At 37.6% G+C, this 21,126-nt stretch overlaps 1 protein-coding gene across 1 annotated transcript; it reads right to left on the bottom strand.

Annotated features, from left to right (window-relative positions):
- Positions 1–2,646: 2,646 nt before the first annotated feature.
- Mtfmt (mitochondrial methionyl-tRNA formyltransferase) lies at positions 2,647–19,220 on the bottom strand. The gene is made up of 9 exons (XM_015480545.2): positions 18,968–19,220; positions 16,238–16,447; positions 13,861–13,983; positions 13,214–13,316; positions 12,007–12,082; positions 8,987–9,078; positions 5,695–5,773; positions 4,820–4,902; positions 2,647–3,043 (listed from the first exon to the last, which is right to left on the bottom strand). Exons 1-9 carry the CDS (start codon positions 19,186–19,188, stop codon positions 2,843–2,845), a joined length of 1,188 nt encoding a protein of 395 aa, XP_015336031.1. The 5' UTR covers positions 19,189–19,220; the 3' UTR covers positions 2,647–2,842.
- Positions 19,221–21,126: the final 1,906 nt, after the last annotated feature.

The raw sequence follows: 21,126 nt of genomic DNA, 5'->3' as shown, positions 1-21,126 counted from the left end.
TTTGAGCCTCAGCACCACATAAATATAAGTAAATAAAATAAAGGTATTGTGTTGAACTACAACTAAAAATAAATAAAATTTTTTTAAAAAAGATTCTTGCTTCACCAAAGGAAGGTTGGAGAGATTTTCTTTGTGATTCTTTCTAGCATTTTACAGGTGCTCCCCTTGCACCTCTAGAGTGGGGGAATGAGAGAGGCAGTAAATTCCTTAGGTGTTACAAATGGAGTCCAGTCTTTCCTGGGTCATAGCTCTGGCAATGAGCTGTGCCTTCAGTGAGGTTTCCCCACTCCCTGTGGCCAGTGTCTGAGTAGGCACTCTACTATAATTTGGATTTGGAAATGTCCTTCAAAGGCCCATGCAATGAAGGCTTGGTCCCCAGCCTATGGCACTACTGGGCGATGGCAGAAAGAAACTTGAGGAGGTGGGGCTTACTTGGAGGAAGTTAAGTCACTGAGAGCATGCCCTTGGAGAGGGTATTGGTATTCCACCCTGTTTCTCTTCCTCTCTCTATTTCATAGCCTCCATGAGGTGAAGTTTCCTCTACCACACACTCCCATCATGATGGCTGTGCTGCCACAGGACCAAAAGCAATGGATCAACTATTAACTGAAACCTCTGAAACCATGAAACAAAACAAATCTTTCCTCCTTATAAATTATTTATTTTAGGTATTTTGTCATAGTGACAAAGTTAGATAGCACATCTCCTTGCAGAAAAACACACCCAGGAGCTCCCAGAGGACACCGATCTTCATTCTCTACGAACTCTCTAATACAAGCATAGTCCCTGAAGGGAATAAGTGCCCAATACATATTAACTGAGAAACACCATATTTTTTTTTTCACAGTCTCTCATTGTTTTTTAAGTTTTTTAAGTTGGACTTGAACTTGCAATCCTCCTGCCTCAGTTTCCCCAGTCACTGGGAGTGTACCACTGGGATTACAGGTATGTACCACCGACAAATGACAAGGGCTAATAAGTGGCAGAGCCCAATCTCCATAAAGACACAATAAAGTTCACTGACTTCCACAGGAAAAATATTTTTAAATTTCCACCCATGCTTATAACTGCTGTTGTGATTCAGATCCTCTTGCCCAGGTTTCACCCTCAATCTCTCACACTGCTACCAAAATTAATCCAAAATATAAATCTGGATATGTCACTCCCAAATTAATCTATCTCAAGACAAGGTCCCAAATATGGGATCTTAGTATTCAAAGCCCTCCTTATTTGGCCTAAGCTTGCTTTCCAGTCTATATATCTATATCATTATATTCCATTCATGTCAATTCTTGAAATTTTTCAAAACAATGTGCTGTTTTGTGTTTAACTTGCCATTTGTTTTCCCTCCAAAATGATCCATGTTAGTTTCTCCCCAGCCAGCTTTTATACATAAGTATATAACTGGCTCATACATGCAAGAGAATGTGTAAGAAATGTATGATTTCAAGAATGATAATAAAAGAGCAATCATGCTTCCACAACCAGCCAAAGCCTCACATTAATAAAGCCCCCTTTAAGATAAGTCTCTGCACATGCTAGGATACCCTTCCAGGCATCATGCTGCATAGTGAACCTCAGTTTATCTCCCCTGGAAAGCTTCCATTGACTTCCCTGAGGACACGCAGTGCTTCTATTATATCTTCACTATGGCATTTATAACTGTTTTACATACACTTACATGTCTGTGCCCCCAATGGATTTAAGTTTCCAAATAATATAGAGACTAGTTAGTTATACTTTAAATGTTCAGTTAATAGAATGTCACCACCCAGTATGCCTGGGAGGGTCCTGGCTTATGTCTGTTGTGCTGGTGTAATTATTATAAGTGCTTCCTTCCACTCATGAAAGTGTTCTAATTTAGATGACCAATCATATGATCAACCTATCAACAAACTCTACTGAATGAATAAGTTAATCAGTGAATGAAGAAAAACTTTAGCTGATAGAATCTAGGCAGAAAAAAACTGATATGTGAAGATTCTCAAGTAAAAACCCAATAGGGGCCACTGTACCTGTATCTCCTTTGGAAGTGCATGCCTTTCCTGGAGACAGAAAATGGATTTGCAGAATAGATGCTCAGTAATCTTTATTGCAAATCAGTTGAAAAAATGTTAGCATCTTCCTACTTCAAGAAAACGCTGATTTAAAATGTGAATTTAGCCAGGCATGGGAGTGCATGTCTGTAATCTGGCTACCTGGGAGGCTAACACAGGAGAACTAAAAGTTTGAGGTCAGCCAGGGAGACTTTATCAAGACCCTGCCTCAAAATAAAAAAGGGTTGGGATGTAGATCAGTGTGAGATTGCTTGCCTAGCATGCATAAGGCCGTGTGTTCAATCCCTAGTACCACACACACACAAAAGTGAATTTATAGTACAAATCAACAGGGCAGAGGTTATTAAATATTATCTAGGTTTGCTACTTGATGAGCCCTAGCTGGAAGTGGAAATTAAAGAGCTGATTTTTGCTACCTAATGAAGCTTAGAAATGTAGACTAAAAATTCCAAGAAATATAGTGCGCAGGGACACACAATTTTAAAAATTCAGTAAATGCACTATTTTAAAAGAACCTCTCTTCAGAATATATACATACCAGTCAGTTGCCCTTGCTCATGGGGAAAGATATATCTCCCGGAGTCTGACATTATAAATACAAAATTTATTTAAACTTCTTTTGTTATTAAAGTAGAAAAAGCTGCTTTTAACTATTATTACACAAAAAATGTGGAAAGTGAGGCAATCCATCTTTTTGATAATAATCTTTGAAAGTCAAAATAATTCCTTGTAAATAAGCCTTTTAATAAATTACAAATATGCAATAGGTTCTGTCCATCTTCTTCCTAATTACTTAATGCACTGTTGCATAGCAACAACTTGTTTTCCGGCTTATTCTTTGTTGGAAGTCTGAGTGTCTTAAATTTGCAATGGTTTGGTTGAACTTGGGAATTTTTCTGGTACCAGGGGTGCAAATATCCATTGTAGAAATCAGTTGCTGTTAATGTTTTCTTAAGCATTACCGATCGAACACCAATCCAGCCATCCTAAAGTGCAAAGGGATAAGCAGTGACTAGGCAGGTGGTGGCAAGACTGGAAAACTAAGTAAATTTTAGATTATAACATCTTTTATAATGGAAACAAACCAAAAATATCTACTGAATATATAGCTGTAAATAACACCATACTAAGCAACATATATAATCCGTTTACTTCAAAAGTTTATTACCAAGGAGAGGTAACTTACAGACCTATATAAACCTATTTCAACACACAGGGAATAAAGTAAAAAAAAAGTTATATTGCCTCAGCAATTTAGCAATGGACTATGCAACTTAGGGAGACCCCATCTCAAAATTTTAAAAAAGGGGCGGGGGCAACACTTATTGGATCCTCTTGCTCTGTTGGAGCTCTTTTCTGCTTACCTGAATAAATCCTACTCTTTTGTGCTAAAAAAAATAAAAAAATAAAAAAAAAGAGGGGGGTGGTGACTGGGGATATGACTCACTGGTAAAATGCCCCTGAGTCAATGCCCATTACCAAAAATAAAAACGCAAATCCCATTTTAGGAGTAGAAACTGATGCCCTCAGAAGGTGAGTGATTTTTTTTTTCCCCAAGGTAACACAACTGGTGAGACTTAAATTCCCATGTTCTCAGAGCCTGTTTCTTCTGTGAGAGCAAACTATAATAATGAAACAATATATACACATCTGGGTCAAGGACAGCAAGACATATTCCCAATAAGCAAGTCATATTCTCCTGTTTTAGGAGAAGGTAAAGAGAGATGAAGAGAGGTTGATGGAAGACTTCTGTATCTATAGTTTGGGTGGGTTACATCAATCTAGCATTTTAAGCATACCTTCTTTTTATTTCTTTTGGTGCATAATAATTATACAGAATAGTGGGTTTCATTGAGGCATGTCTATACATGCACATGACACAATTTGATCAATTTAAATCCCCAGTATTTCCCTTTCCAACTCCCCCAAGTCTCCTTTCTGTACCCAACTGATTTCCCTTTATTTTCATGAGATTCCCTTTTTTTCTTTTTCTTTCTAGCTTCCCTTTTCTTCTTTTCTAGAGAAAACATATGACCCTTGACTTTTTGAGTCTAGCTTACTTTGCTTATGATGCATCCAATTTTCCATAGAGGACATAATTTTATTCTTCTTTATGGCTGAATAAAACTCCATCTGTGTGAGTGTATGTGTATCACATTATTTTTATCCATTCACTGACATCTGTTAATGCCCCTTTCTTGAGTGTGTAACATCTTACATAAATACCATTTGACAAAAAATATGAAATGCTTTTCAGTGGAACACACCATTGTCTTATAAAATAATGGTTCTAGTTGGGCATGGTGGCACAAGCCTGTAAATCCCAACAACAGGTAGGGACACTAAGGCAGGAGGATCCCAAGTTCTAGCAACTCAGCAAGGACCTAAACAACTTAGCAAGAACCTGCCTCAAAATAAAAAATAAAAATAAAAAGCGCCCTGGGTTCAATCCCCAGCACCAAATTAATTAATTAATTGAATTTAAAAAATAAAAAATAAAGAGAGCTAGTAGAGTGGCCCTGGATTCAACCCAGTATCAGAGAAAAAAAGAAAGCAATCATTATGGAATATTCTTCATTGAGAATGCCCTGGCAATCTTCACTGCTTTGAAAAATTTATGCTAGAGATTTTACTATTAAGAAAATTAGACTGTCCAATATGATTGGTAGGCATTTAAGTGAAATCCTAATTAAGATGATAAATGATACAAACATAAATTCAGCAATACAAATATGGTAATTTGAAACCAATGGAAAACATACCTTGCAATAAACTAGCAATATTTTTGACTGTTTGTGGTATATTATTGATCCTGGAGTAAGAGTCTGTCTTGTTAGTTTTGCATCTAAAGAATGGAGGGGAAAAGATATGAGACACAAAGAGAAGAAAAAATAATTATATAACTTTTTGGTACTTCTTAAAAATAAAAAACTACCCGGGAGGCAGTACTAATATTGGAGAGGACACATTTCCTGATGCACTGGCTTTGTAATATAAATACAGTGTTCTGTGTACATCACAAACCCAAAGAAAAGCTTCCTGTACCCATAAGAAGCTCCAAGTTATTTACTCAGTCTCCTGGTGATCACCTAAAAGTTCTATGTTGTAATTTTGGGGGAATAACTACCCACCAGGGGAGAAATACAGGATCCTTAGGATTTACGCTGGCCCTTCCATCCCCACCCAAACCAGTCCCCATTCTTAGATTCCTGGAGAACTCCAACTACCTTTAGACTAGACCATTGAGGACACTGATGGGCTTAAGAATAGATCTGTGGTGTGAAATGCTACACCCTGGCCTAGATTCTCACTGAGCTGCCCAGATGTTTTCATTATGATATTCATCAGAATGAAATTAATCAAGTAATTTTGCAGCCCTGGAAGACCTTAATTTAGGAAGTCACAAAGCTTAAAATGGGAAAGGAACACTGCTCTACTTCCCAGGTTCTTGTGATGAAAAAATACATGTGAATGGACACTGCAAAGAATAAAACATAAGGAGATGTAAAGTATTATCATTATTGAACTGAAACAAACTATAAAAATCCTTACTTTCAATAAATGTGAACTGTGCTAAAAACAGACACATTTTCAAATTGATTATAAATGAAAAAAATTTATAATCAAAAGTTGATACCAGCAAGGACTAAATTGTTAACTTCTACCAAATCCAGAAGTTTAATGGTGTTCTCCATCCAGAGTGTCTGCAACGGGATCTGAAATTAAGATTAAAGGAAAAAAAAAAAAAAAAGAGGAGGGGGGAAAATTAAAGGAATGATAAATACACTCAACCTCCAAACCTGCTGCAACTACAGTTTTGTTAGTCTAGTCTGATTTTTCTCCTATGTACAGAGGAATCGGGGAATCAGTCACTAAATATTATGGAACAGAACACAAATGCAACTCTTTACATAGTCTTTGCAATTAAACATTTATGCTTACGAAAGCATTACATCACTTGTTAAAAAAAATTAGAAATTGACAGTATTCTGTATTTTAACCCCATAGGTAACCACTGTTAACAGTCTGATGTGTTTCCCTGTATTTTTTCTACAGATGTTACCATTACAAAAATCTAAAACATACTGTTTTATAAGCAACTTGTTTCATTAGCACATACTGATTTATTTCACCTTGCATACGCAACACAATATCTCATTTTATGCATGTAACATAAGTATACAACCAATACCTTTATGATATTTCAGTTATTCCCAATTTTAAAATTATAAAATATAATAAAAATCCTTATTGACATATCTTTGAGCACATATATTTCTGCAGAATAGTTTGGTTTCTTTTTGGTGGTGCTAGGATCAAACCCAAGGCCTTGTGATTTTTTTTTTTTTAAAGTCAGATGTTCACAATACCTTTATTGTTTACTATTTATTTACTTATTTTTACATGGTGCTGGGGATCAAACCCAGTGCCTTACATATGCTAGGCAAGCACTAAACCACTGAGCCCCAGCCCCAGCCCTTATGATTTTTATCATAAAGCTCTCTCTCAAGCTGCAACATTTTTGGTTTGGGATTCTGTTGTTGTTTGTTTGTTTCGTTTTGGTACCAGGGATTGAATCCAGGGACACTTAACCACTGAGCCACATCCCTTGCCCTTTTAATTAATTTATTATTTTGAGACAGGGTCTTGCTAGGTGGCTTAGGGCCACTTTAAATTGCTGAGGCTGGCTTTGAACTTGCAATTCTCTTGCCTCAACCTCCTGAGCCATTGAGTTTTTTTGTTTGTTTTGCTTTTTTAAATGATGTGTTTGGATTAAAGAGCATCAACATTGTCTGGGGATTACACATCAATCCTGCTTGCTTCTGACCTCACTTTATGCTAATCTCTACCTTGATGGCTCTGTATTAGCCACACCAGTCTAATTTCCATCCTTCAAACACATCCAGGTCTTTCTAACCTTGGGGTTGGTTGGTTGGTTTTGATAGCTTCATTGAGACATAATTCACATAATAAACAAGTCATCCTTTTTTTTTTTTTTTTTTTGCAGTAGGAGGATTGAACCCAGGGCCTCTTGCATGGTAGGCAAGTGCTCTACCACTGAGCTACACACTCCCAGCCCCCAAATTCACTCTTTTAAAGCGTATAATTCAGTGGTGTTCAGGTTCACAGAATTGTGCAACCATGGCACCAATTTTTTCACCACCAGCCTGACCCCCCAAAAGCCTACCATTAGCAAACACTCCCCATCACCCTCTCCCTTCAGGCACTGGATTTGCTTATTCTGGACATTTCATATAAATGGAACAAAACAATATATGATCTTTTGTGACTGGCTTCTTTTATTTGGCATAATGTTTTCAAAGTTTATACATGTTGTATCATATGGTTATGACTATGGCTGAGTAATATTTCATCTATAGATAAACTATATTTTATTTATGTAGCCATCATTTGTTGGACATTTGGGTCATTTACACTTTTTGTCTATTCCAAATAATGTTGCAAGTTTTTGTGTGGCCTTGCTTTCAAGTAGTGCTGAGGATTGAGCCCAATGCCTCACATGTGCAAGGCAAGTGCTCTACCACTCAGCCACAACCCAGCCCCTCAAAATTCATTCTTTTGATTGTAAACATTTAGCACCATGTCCAAAACTTGTTTCTATTAGATTATTTTGACATTCTTGTAAAAAAAACAAAAAAAAACCCAATTACCCATAAATGTTGATTCTATTCCACTAGGCTATAGCCAGTACCATGCTGTTTGATTGCTGTTGCTTTATAGTAAGTTTTGAAATCAGGAAGTGCAAGTTCTCTGCCTCTCTGCCTCTCTGCCTCCCCACCACAAATCTGATTTAATGAGCCCTTTGCAATTCCTTGTGAATTTTAGGGTCAGCTTGTCAACTTCTGCAAAGAAGCCATTTTGTTTTGATAGGAACATTGTCTTGTTAAACTACCTTATAAGTGAACAACAACAAAAAAAATGACAACTGCTGTTTGGATTAGTAAGGCTGAGAAGCTGTCAATGTATTTACTTACATTTTTATTTATTTCGCTATACATTACCTATTTATGCCCTTAACCCATATTTGAAAAAACTGGGTTGTTCATTTCTTACTAGTTTATGAAAACCTTTTACATATTTAGAGAATTAGCCTTTTAATTCTTGTATGTGTTATAAATATTTTGGAGTTTGCTGACTTTGAGCTACTAATAAGTACAAAATGAAGTTGTGATCCTCACTGAAGAACTTGGCATGCCACAGATACCCAATGGTAGCTCCCATTTTACCCACATTAATATCAGAGGTAGTCCATTAAAAAACACATTCTTGGTAAACTCAGAATTTAAATAATACAAATGGTCATCAAAAGAAAGAAAGGAAAAAAACAAAAAAAAATTTGTCAGGGAACTGAGAATTTAACTTGGATATTTTAACAAGCTTAGACATTACAACTCCTCTTTGTGTATCACATGTAGAAATCAATGATTTAAAATCTGTTTGTAAAAAATTGGCCAAAGGGAAAAAGATATACTAGAAAGAGCACTGGATTAGGAGTTATAAGACTCAAATCATTTTTACGAGCACCTTAACTAGTTTTCATTCCCCTTGTCTGTGAAATGGAATTTGGTCATAGGAAACTGCAAAACTGGGGCTGGGTCGTGGCTCACCGATAGAGCGCTCACCTAGCACATGCGAGGCGCTGGGTTCGATCCTCAGCACCACATAAAAATAATAATAAATAAAATAAAGGCATTTTAAATATTAAAAAAAAGAAACTGCAAAACTTATATTTGAAAGTAATTTATAAATGCTAATGCCTCCATCAAAACTTAAATAATACCTAAAAATAAATTTCAGGTTTTGTAGGTTTAGTTTATAAGATTCATTCTTAAATAAAAATATTCAGAAAGCAAATTACATACAAAAAACCCAATTAGGTAAAATTGCAGCATGACTTCTCAACTTACTATATTTCCAATGGCACGATAAAGTCTGAATATTTGCTCTGAAGTTTGTTCCTCCCATTTTATACAGCTGGTACCAACAGAAATCTTAGGAGCTACAAGGTAAAGCCAAGAACAAGAAAGAACATCAGGTTCAATATTCAAGAATTAATAAATATTGATGCTGAATAACAACAACTTTTGTGTGTTCAAAATTTCCCACAATATGAAGTAAAAATAAATAAACCAAACCAGCACTAAAAGAAAACACAAGGGGTTGGGGTTGTGGCTCAGAGGAAGAGCATTCACCTAGCATAAGGCACTGGGTTCAATCCTCATCACCACATAAAAATAAAGGTATTGTGTCCATCTACAACTTAAAAAAAAAAAAAGTTAAAAAAAAAAAAACGCAAGTGAACTACTTTATAATGTGGGAATAGAAAAGGCTCTTCTAACTAACTAGGACTCAAAGTCCAGAAGCAATTAATGATGTTTTTTTTTTTTTTTTTTTGTTTTTTTTTTTTTTTTAACAAGAAAAAGAAATGCTATAAGTTAAATCAAAAAACAAATGACAATGGGCTTGGGTNCCAAAAAAAAAAAAAAAAAGAAAGAAAGAAAGTTGTCTTAATAGCTAGTGGTCTCTACAATACATTGTTAAGTAAAAAGAAAATAACAAAATAACAATATATATGTTTTTGCTAATTTTGACAGAAGTAAAAACTGGAAGACTGAAGAAACTTGGTTTACACTGGAAAGCTCTGGTAGTCACCATTCCAATGATCAACTATTAATAAAAATAATTCTCTATAGATGGACAGAATAGAATAGAATTGGATGAGATGGGGATGAAAGGGGAACTTCTGAGCATACCTTTATAAATTGTTTTTATAAGAATTTTTTTTATTCTTTATTTCCCCCAGGACTGAGAATTGCAACCTGGGGGGCTCTACCACTGAGCTACCTCCACAGCCCTTTTTATTTTTTATTTTTAAGTCAGGGTCTTGCTCAGTTGACAGTTTGGCCTTGAACCTGCAATCCTATTGCTTTAGCCTCTGGTACTAGGATTACATTTGTGTATGCCACTGTGCCAGGCCTAAATTATTTAATTTTTGAATCACGTAAATATTTAACATTTTCAAAAACTAAAATTTAATCACAAAGAGAAATAAAGCAACTCCTAAAACTGAAAACAAACTGAATAAACAAACCCTAGTAGTCAAAGTAGATAATAAAAATATGTGGGAAAAAAAAAATCATCTCCAGCAAGTCTTAAACATAGTAATTTGATTGTACAACTTAGTAGCATATAGTCTAAGGACAAAGAAAAAAATTACAAGAAATCTTAAATCTTAGTAATTGCACAGTTAGTAGTAATATCAGTATTATAATATTGGAACTATTAAACACATAACAAATAAGTAGGGATACTTGCACAGTGCAAAAGTATCACCCTGGAGATTATCTGTTAATTACAGAAGGAAAAATACATCGTAAAAAAAAAAAAAAAAAAAAAAAAATACACTGTAAAGATCTGGTGGTCACCATTCTAATCAATGATCAAAGTTAGCGTTTCTATGCTTTCTCTTAGCTTTCTTTTCATGCAACATGATATCATGACTTGCCAAAGTGATAACTAAGGTTGGAGGGGACAAAAGAAAGATTTTGCTAAGTATATTCTTTTGAATGGTTTTAACTTCTGAATCAGGTGTATATTTTACATATTCAAAAATTAAAATTAAATCATAAAGAAAAATAAAAAGCAATGCCTAAGCTAGCACACATGTTATTGAAATACAGTACCATCTATGAAATACTTTTTAAAAACTTCAAATCTGAATCTAGCCAAACCTTTAGAACTTCTAATTTATGTGAAATATAAGGGATATAAACTATACTAGAAGGAAACAAATCAGATAACTGACTTGGTCTCTTCAAGAAGTTAATGATATAATGGGGGGGGAATAGTGGAGAAATTATTTTATTTTATTTATTTATTTTTGGTACCAGCATTGAACTCAGAGGTGCTTAACCACTGAGCCACATACCCAGCCCTTTTCTTTTTTTTTAAACTTTTTTTAAAAAATATTTATTTTTTAGTTGTAGTTAGACACAATATGTTTATTTTATTTATTTATATGTGGCGCTGAGGTTCGAACCCAGGGCCTCACATGTGCTAGATGAGTACTCTAGTGCTGAGCCACAACCCCAGCCCAAGCCACAACCCCAGCCCTCTTTTTTTTTTTTTTTAACTTTTAAGACAGCATCTCATTGAGTTGCCTAGCGTCTTGCTAAGTTGCTGAACTAGCTTTGTATTTACAATCCTCCTGCCTTATCCTCCTGAGCTGCTGGGATTACAACTGTGTCCAGTCTGGAGAAATTATTTTAAAGAGACAAAAGAGATATAACAACTAATAACTGGATCCTAAAATTCTTTCTTTTTTAATTAAATAAAAAATTTCCCCTGGGTTCAATACACAGCACTGCAAAAACCAACCAAAAAAAAAAAATTACATTTATTTGATTAGTGCCTAATTAGGACTGAAATTGGTGAAAAGAGATTTGAACAGTCTTGTGTTCCCTGGATCCTTATTAAAAAAAAAAAAAAAAAAGCTATAAAATACATTTTAGTAATTATTTTTCTAAAGAAATGCATAGTAAAATACTTAGAGATAAAAGGCCATTTTCACACTTGCAAATGAATAAGCAAAATTTAAAATACACACACTGAATATATACACAGAAGGAAAATATGGTCATATATTAATAATTTATTGGGATACATTGATATTCATTATACTAGTTTTTAAATTTATTGCTACATTTAATATTTTTCAAAATAAAATTGTAAAAGTTGAATCCTTCATGAGACTATATGCTAAGAGGGAGAGGTGGAGCTCACCAACCATTCTTTGGAAAAGGACTTACAAGTGGGCACTCACCCTTGTCAAAATTAAAGGAAAAGTACAGCAAAAAGCCAGTATTCAGATACCATCAGGACAAACAAAACCTTACACAAGATGTGAAGTCTCTGCAGTCTCACTCACCTTGTGTCACTCCCTCAGCAGGCTGCTGCTTTCCATTTTTCAGACTTTCAGGCAAATTTTTCAAAACTGAAATAAGCTACAAAGAGAGCACATGATACATTCAAGATGCACAGAAAAGCAAAGCAGAAATATCTTGTAGTTCAGCACCATGAAATTACCTATAATGTTAGCTGGGTGGCTACAGGTAGTAAATTGGCTTAAGCTGTGTGAGGATGCAAGTTGACTTCAGTGGAGTTTTGGTGGAACTCCTCTCGATGACGTGTAAGGCACTGATTTGTTTCCAGATAATTTGGGGCTTTCCCTGGCTGTGCATGATCTCTGCATAAGGACAGCCTGTGCTCAGCTACCTACATTCTTACCCCAGAGAAAGCAGTGGAGCTCTCAGAAAGAATGTACTCTGGAGTTATATAGCTCTGTGTTCAAATCCCACTTCTACCACCTACTGCTGTCTTATTGTGCAGAAGTTATTTAACTTCTCTGTGGCATTCAATGTCATAATCTGTCAATCAATAACAATTGTGCAAAGGTTTCTAAGAAGGGGGAAAAAACAAACAAACAGGAATCTAAAGCAGTTTTGGCACATGAGTTCATGCTCAATAAATGGCAGCTGATATTATCAGATCATTTCCAAGGAAGTGCCAAAATAGGAAGTAACATCTATAGTTGTGGGAAAAAAATATTACACTATATAAAATTAGCTAGTTCAAATGAAAAATGTGAATTTAGTCACTAAGCATCTTTCTAGACCTATGGTTAACAGATTGAACAAGCTACGCAAAGCCACAGAGAGAACAAAGATCATCTATAGAAGGGTGGTCAGCAGAATTTCAGTGCATATAGATGCAAATGACTAGAACCCAGGACAGAGGGAGAGAAAAACTGAGTTACTTAGCAAATGACTGTTAGTTCACTCTGACAGGCAGGCAAGGTACATATATGAGGAAGGAGAAAGAACCTGAGCAGATTAGTGTAAAGGCCTCAGTTCATGGATGATCATCTGTTTTATTTGAAAGCCTTTTTTAAGAACCCACTCTGCAAATCTGCAAAGATTTATATGAGACCACAAATACGAGGCTACTTTTTAGGAAGCCAGGAAAAGAAAACAATAGAAGCTTAAAATTACAAATCATAAAAGTGTTCTTTCCTCAGAACCACTTGGGAGACCTACTGAGTGAGTGAAAAGCAAAGGAATATGGGAGAACTATACCATGTTGGCTCCTAGTCTTGATAACACTGCTTCTAGTTCCATGGCAGTGCTCTTGGGTGGCACAGGGATGGTCTCCTGCTTGAGAATTGGGCCTACATCAAACCTAGGGAAAAACAAAAGTCGATAATGTGACTACTATTTCTTAAGATCAATGTTTGTCTACATAGCACAAAGATAGTTTATTGCAGGCTACAAATTTGACTGTCAACCATTGGCAAGGTAGAAACATCAATTTGAAAGAAGAGCAAAATATGGCCTGTACTTAGATTTTTTTTTTAAAGTAACCATTTCTTTTCTTTAGTTGCTGATGGACCTTTATTTTATTTATCTATTTATGGTGCTGAGAATTGAACCCAGTGCCTCACACATGCCAGGCAAGAGCTCTACCACTGGGCCACAGCCCCAGCCCTTACACAATGTTTTTTATAGAAATCCAGGTGTTCATAATTTATTTCAACTAACAAATTAACAATTTCATAAGGACTTTAAGGGCTTATGTTAGAAATTATGAAACAACAGAAAGGATATAAAAGCAAGGAAGTTGGAGAATTGAGCACTGTCCATTCATCCGTCCACTCAGGCACCCAAAAGACTGATATTAACATTTAAAATCAGAAAAATCTCAAGAAAAAAAAAATATGTTCTACCTTTTAGGTCTAATTTGCATAATTGTCACTCCAGTAATCAGGTCTCCATGAAGCACTGTATGGATTATAGGGGCTGGACCACGCCATCGCGGGAGGCAACTGGGATGGACATTCAATATGCCACTAAATTAGAAAATGCAGAAATTAGTAAGTCAGTGGCTTTACTATTTAGTTACTACTACCTAAACTAATATAATACTGCTCATCCTTAAGCTTTCCCAGAAATTAAAAAAGACCAGAGAGCTAAATCTAGTCTTGAATCACCTAAAAAAACATAAGTCACATGTAAGTTCACTCTCTTACCATTAAAAAACCAATGAAACTTAATTAAAAGCAAAGCAAGAACAACCATTCATTATTCCAAAGTGTTCTATAAAAGCTTGTGATATCTGGAAGTTTTAAAATGCATTTATTACAATATGAGAGGAACCCCTCAAACCCTATTGTGCACATCACAGACATAAGAAATTATATTGATAGTTATATCATTTAATTTCTGTTCACAGAATGCCTAAAGCAAGCTTCCTAAATCCCCATCTAATGATCTGTTCACCTTTGCTGTTTATCCCACTACACCTACCATGCACTGAGGAGTAATTTAAATATTTTACTATTCTATCATTGGTTTGTGTCCGTCAGCACAAGCCTACACTTGAGTGTGTGTATGTGTGTGAGAGAAAGCTTTATAATTATTCTAAGTCCTACTGTACAGCCCAGTCCCACTCATCCAACAAATATTCACTGGGTACAATCTGTGTGCAGACACTAAGTGCTAGCTAGGGATTTAAGTGTTAGAAACAGAAAAAACCAAAAAACAAAAACTCCTGCCCTTACATGCAAAGAGTGGAAAATAAACAACAAATCAAAGAAACAACACACAAAAAAAAACCACACACAAAAAAAAACACTGTATGTTAAAAGTTTGCCAGATGGTGCTGAAGTCTAGGGGAAAAAACAGAGCAGAGAAAGGGATAGGAGTACTGGGTGGGAGAACACAATTGCGGGGGGGGCAGGAATACTGTGGATTAAATCTAGGATATTGCTCATGTACTTTAGCACTGAGTTAAATCTTCAGCTCTTTTTATTTTTTTTTGAGACAGGATCTCACTAAGTTGCCCGGCTGGCTTCAAACTTGTGATCCTGCCTCAGCCTCTCAGCAGCTGAGATTAAAGGCATGCACCACCATGCGTGGCTTACAATTTCAATAGTGGTCTAAGAAAAGCTTTACCAACAAGACACTTGGGCAAAGACAATGAATAGGTAAGGGAATAAGCCATGCAGATAGTCAAGAGTTGCTTAATCAAGGGGATATGTCTTGAGAAACACACTGTGAGGTGATTCTGTTCTGTGAAAATTAGGGCATGTATTCACACAAACTAAGTTGGCAATGACATCACTGGGCAATATAACCTTACGGGTAACTATCAAATAAGCTGCCATTGACTGAAATGTCGTTATGTGGTGCATGACTATCATACAGGAGAAAAGCTTTCTAGGCAGATGGAACTATAAATACAAAGATCTTAAAAAAGTAAATGCTTAGCACAATAAGAAGGTCAATGTGGATGGAATACAGTGAACCAGAGGAACAGTTCCTAGGTGAGGTCAGACAGCCAGAGGGGACGAAACATGTAGGTCCTCGTAAGCCAACAAAAAAATTTTGCCTTTTATTCTGAATGAAATGCTCAGAGGATTTGGAGCAAAAATTACATGATCTGACTTGTGCTTTTAAAGGATCACTTTGGTTGCTGGGTTAGTAAAAGACAGAAAGGCCAAGGATAAAGGCAGAGATGACACAGGAGACTACTGCAGTAATGGAGGAAAGTGCAACTATGAGATGATTTTGAAGGTAGAGGCAATAGAATATCCTGATGAACTGAAGGTATCCTGATGCCAGGAGATAGATAAATCAAGAATGACTCGGGCCCATCCAACTAGAAGGGCAGAGTTGTCTTTACTGAGACAATGATTTCGAAAGGTTTTGGGCATCTTGAACATAAGGTACCTATCAGACATCAAAGCAGAGGTAAAGAGAATGGAATGGGTATTAGAGGCCTGGAGTTCCAGGAAAGAGCTGTTCTGAAGGGACAAATTTAGGAGTTGTGTGCACATATAAAGAATTTCCTTTTTCAGTACCTGGGAATGAACCAAGAACTTTGTGCATGCTAGGCAAGCACTCTGTGGCTGAGCTACATCCCCAACTATATATATGGAACTTAAATGAGGTTAGATTAAAGTCCATTGAGTGTGATAAGGAACTCAACACATTTCAACAATTCATGCCAAAGTATAGAGTTCAAATTATCAAATTTTAAACACCAGGTCCTTTTATAAAGACCAAAGTCTGTATACTGTATTTCCTTGTAAATAAACTTACTAGGGAAATTTAAGAATAAGAGTCTCACTCAAAAGTCGGCCGAAGGAAGCCACTACTCCAACATCGTACTCTCCAGATCCCACATCTGGCCACTCGTGCACTGGAAGCTGAGACTGCACAGCATACTGCTTTACTGGAAGTCCTTTTGGTGATGGTGAAGGCACTGTCACCACCTCCAGTTTTTCAATTAACTCTTCTTCTTTGTTCTCCCTAAATTAAAAAAGATTAGAGAAAAATGTAAGAGCTCTAGGGCCATGGCTCAAAGGTAAGGTACTTCACATACTGTTATTTATTATTATTATTATTATTGTTATTATTAAATTCATGAAGCATTTAGGGCTAAATGATTAAAATGAGTGCAAAAGACTGAATTTTTACTTTTTTATTTAATTTTAATCATTTTAAAGAATCACATTTAGACAGCATCATTCTAGAGATTTCCTGTGCATACAGAAACATACAATTGGGATATTACACTTACTATTCTGTATTTTTGCTTTTTTCCCCCTAACAATACTATATATGTTATTATGTCTTTTTTAAAAATAATGTTCTAGTTGTGGATGGACACAAAAACCTTTATTGATTTATTTATTTATTTTCATGTGGTGCTGAGGACGAGGCAAGCGCTCTGCCACTGAGCCACAATCCCGCCCATGTGAGTCTTTTTTTTTTTAAATAAAATTAGTTAAATATCCACATGCTTGTATATGCTCTGAACATGTCTAAAATAAGAAACCGAAAGCAGTGGCTGTCTCTGGAGAGAAGAATTGAAAAATGTGAGACAGGGGAGGAAGGAAATGCCTTTTTGCTGTGCATCCTTTTGTATCATAACCACATGCCATTCAAAAAACACAATACTTGTTTTTTGTTTCTGCAGTGCTAGGGATCAAACCAGGGCCTTGAGCACTTTAGGCAAACACTCTACCAATAAGTTACATCTCCTTAAATTTTTTTTAAATTTTAAATTTGGTTTTAATTGAATTTAATTCAGAAGGTAGGGAAGTACTGAGCACTAAACCCAGGGGCACTTTATCACTGAGTTATATCCCCAATACTTTTTTTTTAAAGTTTTATTTTGAGATAGGGTCTGGTTAATTTTCCAAACTTGTGATCCTCCTATCTCAGCCTCCCCAGTAGCTAACATTACAAGCATGTAGCACTGCTCCAAATCCCGAAAGAACAAATTAAAAAATAAACCAAATACATCCCATGAACATCATTTTATGGGATCACATTCAGCACTACCTCATTCTTCTTACCTGCTAGAGATTATTCCAGTATACTTATATTATTCCTTCATTTATGGGTGCTGGCGTTAAAACCCAGAGCTTCACACGTAAGTTTCACATTGTACCACTGAATACACCCCAGCCTGCAGGGTCTGAATGTTCATTTATTAAACAGGCATGCACATGTTGAAGAATTAAGAGAAAAGGAATATATACCAGGGCATTAAAAAGAAAGCATACAGCCAAGTGTGGTGGCACACGCTTGTAAACCCAGTGATTCAGAAGGTTGACACAAGAAAATAGCAGGATCAAGGGCAGCTTGGACAGTTTAGCAAGACCCTATCTCAAAATACAAACTAAATGGGAGGAGGCAGTAGCTCAGGGGTAGATGAAATTCCCAATACCACATACATACACACACACACAGACATACACACCCCAAAACAAACAAGCAAACAAGCTTAGGGTAATGAAGCTCTCAAGTGAAGCATCATCAGAAGGGTAAGTGTCAAATGCATGTGGCAATATGGGAAACAAGATAGGAAGTGTGTGCAACCAGAACATAATGTGAAAGGTGTCCAGAGGTGTGTGGAGAGAGAAATACAATAAACAAGGGATTCTATACATACAGAAAGAAGTGATAAAGTGAGATACAGAAATGAGGTGGTGGTGGGGGTATCAGGAAAAAAACAGAATGGAGAAAGAAAAAACACAAATTGGAGAAAGAAAGCAGAACACTCTATATGGTATTGCCACCACACACTATGGAGTTTGGGGAAGGATGAATTTCAAACAATTTCTTCCCCCCAGTAAACAAGATGTTAAATTTCATACATACTAAATGTACTCCTAAGAATTCTAATTTATAAATGTATTCATTTTAAAAAATTGTTTTGGGGATGTCCTCCTTTCAGGCCCAGAAAAGTGGGTCCTGCTGTGTACTAGGTGGACCAGGGAACAGGAGTGAGATGCAGGTGCACAAAAAGGTGCCAAGCCTGGATATTTAAAAAGAAGAAAGGAAAAAAAAAAAAGCCCTAAGGATTAGAGGCTACAAATTACATGGCTGGTAGGTAGCAAAATGATTGGAAAGGGGAGAACTCTGAAGTCAGAACTGATTTGGGCTCCAATCAGCTCAGCTGATGACCTTGGGCAATGCCTTAACCTCTCTGAGTCCGATATCCGCACACCCAACACCGGCAGGGAGGCGGTAGGCCTGGTCGGAGGTGCTGCAGGAAAAGTGCCTACCACTGGCTCGGCACCGCCGGGTGGCGCTTGGAAAACCGACGGCGCAGGGAGTGTAGACCGGACAGTACTGGGCGCCCAAAGCCTGACCAGCAGGTGTGGCACACCTTCCCGGCGAGCCGAGACGCCGAGATTTGGGCCCATGCCACCAAGGTGCTGCTGCTTTCCACCAAGAGGAATCCAAACACTCCGGAGACAGTCGCACAGGGTCAGCAAGGACGCCTTCAGCGCCAGCCCCCAGCCCCGGCCCGGGTACCTGGCGGCGTGCAGCGCCCGCAAAGTCTCCTGGGCGAACTGGTCTGTACCGAAGAAGAGCACACGCCAGGGAGGCTTCTCGCGGACTCGGGTGTCCCGGCCGTCCTCCTCGCCGAGGGACCCGCGGAGCCTGGCCAGAATCCGCCACTGCGAGGTCGGCCTGCCGCCCGCGGCGCCATGACCCAACCCTGGTCCCCAGCAGCGCCGCACCAAAATCCTCATAGCCTCTGCTCGCCGCGGCCCACCCCGCGCAGGCGCGTCGGGGCGGAGATAAGCGCTCAGGGCGGGGCCTGGAGAGAACCCGATGGGCTGGGCCTGCAAGCGGCTGGGGGTGGGGCCGGTCTAATTGGAAGCTTGGGGGTCTGTGCTGGAGCTGACCAAGGAATTTGCAGGTTCCATCGTTGTGTTTATATGCACTATTTAGAATATCCCAAAATAACTCTTTTGGGAACAAATCATGTGCTTTCAGATAATGAAACCTTACTTATTTATTCAATGAGGTATCATTTTCTCAACCATCATAACTAATATTTACTGAGTACTATGTGCCACCCTTTGGCTAAGTATTTAATATTCATTATTTCAGTTAATCCTCACATTATATGTCCGAGGTGGTTATTTTCCATTTTACTGTACAGAAACTGAGGCTCAGTAAAGTTAAGGACTTATAAGTGCTTAAGGTCTTTCTAGTGTCTAAGGTCTGCACAGCTAGTAAATGGCTGAGCAGGGGTAGGACCCTTATTCCTATAGCTCCAAAGCCTGTGATCCCAACCATTTGGCTTTTTTTTTTTTTTTAAGAGAGAGTGGGGGAGAGAGAGAGAGAGAGAATTTTTTAATATTTATTTTTTAGTTTTCGGCGGACACAACATCTTTGTTTGTATGTGGTGCTGAGGATCGAACCTGGGCAGCATGCATGCCAGGCGAGCGCGCTACCGCTTGAGCCACATCCCCAGCCATTTGGCTTTCACAGCAATCCTACGTCTGGATTTTGCACCTGAGAAAACAGGTTTGGTAACTTGCCCATAATCACCTTAATGAGTTGAAGGCTTCTGTTTTTCCACCCTGGTATTGGGAATTGAACCCAGGGGAACTCTACCATTAAGCTACATCCCAAGCCCTTTTATTTTATTTTTAAATTTTGATACAGGGTCTCACTAAGTTGCCCAGGCTGCCCTTGAACTTGGATTCTCCTGCCTGAGCCTCCTCTGCTGCTGGAATTACAGGTGTGCACTACTAGGTATTGCAGTCTTCTCAAATATTCACACATCCATGAAAATGGCTTTGACTGTAGAGCAGTACAAGGTGTCCACCCTAGTCCTATTCTTACTGCCTTCCCCATCAGACAGTCTTAAACCCAGTGACCATGGACCAGATCTTTTTGTGCATATCCTTGCTCCAGTGCCTTTGCACATGCTATCCTTCCTAGACTGCTCAACCATGTCTCTTCCTTTCTAAATGGTATTCATTCTTCAGAATACTGAGCTCTTGCCTCCATGGATGTCTTGCTCCATGTGCCCACCCCCTTTAATACTGTGTAAAGACCTTTGTTTTTTCATTGGGTTTAGCTTAATTGAGGAAAGTTGTCTGATGTGTGCATAGGCATTAACAGATTTTCCAGTGTTAAGAACTCACCTATGCATTCAATAGAGAGAGAGAAAAAGGAAGAGATTCCATTGGTTCTTTTCATTTGATCACATAAAGAAGATAAGTGAAATAGGACCCCCAAGCCCTCTGTTCCCTTAATCAAGTTCTGTTCCATTATCTTTTCCTATGATAAGTGAATGTGATTCTAACATTAAAAAAAAACAACAACAAAAAACAACAACAACAACAACAGTCTTTTCCCATACAATAAGATCTAAAAATACAACCCCAATTATCTGGCTTTTTACAGTAGATTTTGGCTTCTTTGTTAAATGTGACTCTTTGTGTTTGGGAGTGGGGATGGCGGTGAGGGTTACCAAAGATTGATCGCAGGGGTACTTAACCCCCAAGCCACATTCCCAGCCCTTTTTATTTTTTGAGAAAGAGTCTCATTAAGTTACTTAGGGCCTTGCTAAATTGCTGAGACTGGCTTCGAACTTGAAATCCTCCTGCCTCAGCCTCCTGAGCTGTTGGGCTTATAGGCATGCATCACCACAGCCAGCTGGATTTTTAACT

This window comes from Marmota marmota, unplaced genomic scaffold, assembly GCF_001458135.2.
Source record: "Marmota marmota marmota unplaced genomic scaffold, marMar, whole genome shotgun sequence".
Classification (NCBI taxonomy): Eukaryota; Metazoa; Chordata; class Mammalia; order Rodentia; family Sciuridae; genus Marmota; species Marmota marmota.
This window is presented reverse-complemented; position numbering and strand designations above follow the sequence as displayed.

Bases quoted from the DNA above. Each gene is read 5' to 3' on its own strand.
- Mtfmt (XM_015480545.2), bottom strand. From the start codon at position 19,188: ATGAGGATTTTGGTGCGGCGCTGCTGGGGACCAGGGTTGGGTCATGGC. The intron at 16,448-18,967 runs GTACCCGGGCCG...TTTTTAATTTAG, and splicing joins CGGGCGCTGCACGCCGCCAG to GGAGAACAAAGAAGAAGAGT. The intron at 5,774-8,986 runs GTAAGTTGAGAA...TCTTAATTTCAG, and splicing joins ATCGTGCCATTGGAAATATA to ATCCCGTTGCAGACACTCTG.